The 4,491-nt window shown below is 42.8% G+C and overlaps 1 protein-coding gene across 1 annotated transcript; it reads right to left on the reverse strand.

Annotated features, from left to right (window-relative positions):
- Positions 1–811: 811 nt before the first annotated feature.
- On the reverse strand, positions 812–3,625 carry LOC102721958. Its single transcript, XM_006661725.3, has 4 exons — positions 3,383–3,625; positions 3,168–3,274; positions 1,194–2,810; positions 812–1,093 (listed from the first exon to the last, which is right to left on the reverse strand). Exon 3 carries the CDS (start codon positions 2,711–2,713, stop codon positions 2,147–2,149), a length of 567 nt encoding a protein of 188 aa, XP_006661788.1. The 5' UTR covers positions 2,714–2,810; positions 3,168–3,274; positions 3,383–3,625; the 3' UTR covers positions 812–1,093; positions 1,194–2,146.
- Positions 3,626–4,491: the final 866 nt, after the last annotated feature.

Genomic DNA, 4,491 nt, shown 5'->3' on the forward strand with positions numbered 1-4,491 from the left:
AGCTATGTTACCGTTATAATTTTTATATTGTCGATTTAATATGCAATCTCCATTTAATTTTTACTCGATGACTAAGAAGACATGCGGTTCTTTCAAGAGTTGTACACTTGTACCCGGTCTAAGTTTGAAACTATTTAGATTTCTGTGGAATTTGCATTTCGAACTGATATTAAAAATGCTTTTATAAAAGTATCACATGATGGTCCTTATATCCTAATATGAAGCACTAATGGTCAAATTTGTATCTCAAAGACTAAAAAAAAAATCACATTTCACAAAGCTGTTAACACGTACAAAAAAACAAACAAAGCAAAAAAAATGAGCAAGACTTTTTATACTTCTGTATTTTTCACATACAAAAGTAAAGACTCCAGAATGAAAAAAAAAAGAGAAAGCAACGAAGAAAATAACTCTAAAATTAAGGTCTAGAATTCAATTTTGACTCCAACTTATTTTCTTTATAAGCCAACAAGCAGACAATGAGAACAGCAGCGGCTTGACAGCTCCTATTTTAGGTTCAGAATCAAAAGCTGATTAAGTACTCCCAGAATATCAAATGCAGAAAAAACTGTTCTTTCAACCTCCCAAAGTACCATGTTCAGATGTATCTCATAACATGATATACTGGCCATCCATATCTCGTATGAACGCACCAAAACCACACAGGCATCTGGAGCAGTAAAGTTCATGTGATAGTCCCCACAATCAGCAGCATTTTACATGGTTAGATGTGATCAGAACTGGCTCAGGGAATAACCATACCAGATCAACTAGACTCGTGTAAACAATTTAGATAAAAGAAGGCCATCGATGGCATTTAGTTATACAAAACATAACATTATTAGTTCTGGTTCATGGGATAGTAACATTATCTATTAAACACTAGCGGAAAGCATGACAGCCTGGCTGATACAGCTAAACATCAACAGAAATGGCCATCAAAGATTGACATTACAATCGACAAAACTAATATGCCGGCAAAGTGCTTCTTGACTGCTAGGTGGCAATTATGGTAATGTAGCAGGAACTAGGACATTAGGTAACTTCAAGTCTTCAACTTCAACATGAGGTAAATATAAACAGCAAAGCCAACCTGCATAGGCACAGGTGAACAGGAGTCTAAATTCAGAACTGTTCAGGGAACAAGCATATTTAATTGAAAACTGAAAAAAAAAATTGAGTCACACAGCTACCTTAATGTGACTTGCATGCTCCGCGGATCATTGTCTGGCGTTGTTCCTCAAAACCACTGAGGCTTGAGGAAAAGTAGAAAACTAGAGCTGCTTAAGTGGTTCACGAAAGCGGAGAGATTTGGAGAGTATGATGATTTGAATAAAGATTGTTACTAAATGCAACCTGTGAAGGGACACGAGATGAACCTAGAACAGGAATGAATGAAGGTGGAGAGAACATGTCATGATAAATATGCAACAAACTGGAAAAGGAAAGTTAGTATAGGCATATAGAGGGAGCAAGAGAGGGGACAGCTTCCATCTTCCACCCAGCTTCTTCCTTCCAAAAATACAGAAGAGCCAGTGAGGAGAGGTATTGGCGTTCTTTGCAGAGCACCACGGAAGTCAGGATGGTTAAAGGGTGAGAATCAGTTGACTAGAAGGATATATGTGTGCAAGGAAATGCAAGAAAAGTAGATGTCTACAACTATTTAACATCTGACTGGGGTCTAAAGACACTTCTAGAACAGAATGTGTTCTATCATCAACAAGCTGCCAGACTATGCTATTCTACCTGACATGAACCAACCACAGATGTTTCTGCATTGGCATAATGCCATCGTCAGTTCATCACAGGTACCATGGATGCAAATGAGATTTTAAACTAAACCTAAAACATTATAGGTGAGCCCAATCTAAAGGTGTCAACTGCCATCCACCCTATCCTGACACAGAATCCACCCTATCCTTACCCCACTATCCACCTTAACAACATTACATATGGCAGTTTAGACTAACCAACCTTCAGAAGATGCTTCACCTATAAAGCTCCACCTCCACCATGACCCTGACCATAAAGTACTACCTCCACCTAAATATTCTCATTACTCTATACACTACTATGCAAGTGAACAACTAAAGTCAGTGGAAGATAACCTATGTACAAAGGCACTACCCTTCCATCCTCCCATCATTCAATGATCAGCAATATCCAAATGGAGAATTCTCCTAAGATTCTCCGTTGCAACAGCAGTTTCATTATCATTGAAGAAGTCAAACCCTGATCCACCAACCGGTGAGGAAGGAGCCGATTTAGCATGCGGCTTCACCTCCACTTCATCAGAGCGATTGACCTGTTGCAATTCAAGTGAGATACTGCGCTTCTGGCGCAGGGAGAACTTGGGGATCGGCAGTGAGCTAGGAGGTGGTGAATTGGAGAATGCTGGACCTGCCCACAGCTCAGGGCGGGATGGAGATGTAGAAGGGCTTATGGAGATGGGGCGGCTGCGCTTGCCTCCCCGACGTTGCAGCTGCTGCTTTGGTGTCTTGGGCTCCGGGGATGAGTATGTGCGAGCAGGTGGCGGTGGGGGTGAGGGCAGGAGGCCAGAACAGACACTGGAATGGAAAGAGCGACAGTTCATGCCACGGAATCCATGTGAGGCTGGTGGTGATGAGAAGTGAGACCCTGTCGACTTGCTTCGGCCACCAGAGTGTTGGATATGGTGGTTGCGCTGCTGCGAGATAACCACAAGACCCTCCATCGTCAGCGGCAACGGTGATGATGATCACGGTAGGCGTGAAAGGCGGTCACTTTCCGATATAACTTAGGCAGCTTGGAGCGGCGGGTCACACAAAGCCCTAGTGCAAAAGCAAACGTCGCACACTATGAGACCAAAATACACCAGCTTTAAAAGTGTAATCAACTGAAGCTAGCATAACTATGGCCTGATAAGACAGACTTGAAGCTAGCATAACTAGCATGAAAGAAAAAGACAATCTTGAAGGTTACGACTAGCATAATCGCAAGGCACGCTACTTATCACAGCTAACAAAACAAAAACAAACTAGAAATTCTAATGATTAACAAGCATCAACGCGGAGAGATGTTTCTGCCACACATCAACCCCATGAAAACTAAGCCTGCAACTAAGCTTAGAGCAATTACACTAGTATCAAAAAAAGGGTAGATTTCGTTTGGTCTTTTTGAATGGTTACCTTCCAGATCCACAACCGAGGCGCAAATCGAATCTTCCACAGAGATCGTCGTCTCCACCAACCAACCAGACTCCCCGCTCCACCTCTCGCTCCGTCAGATCAGCACACTGCATCCATCCATCCACAGGCACGAGGCAAAACCACAAAATCCATCAAAAACCACCCCCAAAAAACTTACCACCAAAACAACAGTAACCCCTCAACCCCAAACCCACCAGATCCGATCCGATCCGACCGAGAATCCCCTCCACTTCCCGTCGCAGCAGCAAAAGAGAAAATCCCAAAGGAAACCACCGCCGCGGCCAGCACTACAACAGCGCGTCGATCCACGGCACCTACAGCAGCCAGATCCACCTCCGGAGACGAAAAATCCTCCCAAATCTTTTTGGGCAAGAGCTCGAGTAGTCGAGCGAGAGAGAAAGGGGGAGGGAGAGGAGTGGGGCGGACGCGAGAGAGTGGACAAAGCAGAGGAGGCGGAAGAGACGGACTCGAGGCGGGCTTTCCGCAGCTGGAGTTGATAGAAATCTTGGCGTCCGGATTGGTCACGGCCGTCGGATCGGGGTGGGCTGGCGGAATGGGCGGCGATCGTGGGAGTGGGCTCTCCCGGTGGTTAATCGCGGAGGGTGCCACTTCGCCACTCCGGGTGGGGTTAAGTTTGAGCTAATCCACTTTGGCTATGGGTAGAAAGATGCTTATCCAAATACTTGTCGTAGATCCTTAAAAATAGTCTTTCGACATTTGTTTACTGCTGTCATATGTAGGGGCCAAGGGATCCAGGTCCATAGACTCAACCCGACGAATGAACAGTGTACACGTGGTGTTATATTAAGTGATAAGATGTGATTAAGAGATAAAGTTAGATTAGATCAAGTTAGTTACCTAGGGATTAAGTCTCACCATCTATATAAGGATGGATTATGTCGTCATTCTAATCAAGCAATGAATCAGAGTTAGTCTTCCTCAATCTAAGCTCCCCTCTCATCCCCTAGCAGCCATCGCCGCCCGGCTATCCTCATGGTGGTGTTTACCCCTATGAACCCTAACCCATAACAACCACTCTGCTGTAGATGAGAAACTAGTATAATGTTTGGAGAAACGAAGTATATCTCTGTTTTTTTATTTAACATATTTGATTTTTGAACATATGTTTGATCATTCGTATTATTTAAAACCTTTACATAATTAATAATTAATTTACTATGGCATGTTTTATTATTAAATGCAATAGTATGATTTATAATTTATATAATTAGAAAAAAATAAATAAGACGGATATTAAAAAAATAAGGACATTACGTATCATTTTACTTAACTGTATTTTATT

This window comes from Oryza brachyantha, chromosome 10 (genome assembly GCF_000231095.2).
Source record: "Oryza brachyantha chromosome 10, ObraRS2, whole genome shotgun sequence".
In the NCBI taxonomy this organism is placed as follows: Eukaryota; Viridiplantae; Streptophyta; class Magnoliopsida; order Poales; family Poaceae; genus Oryza; species Oryza brachyantha.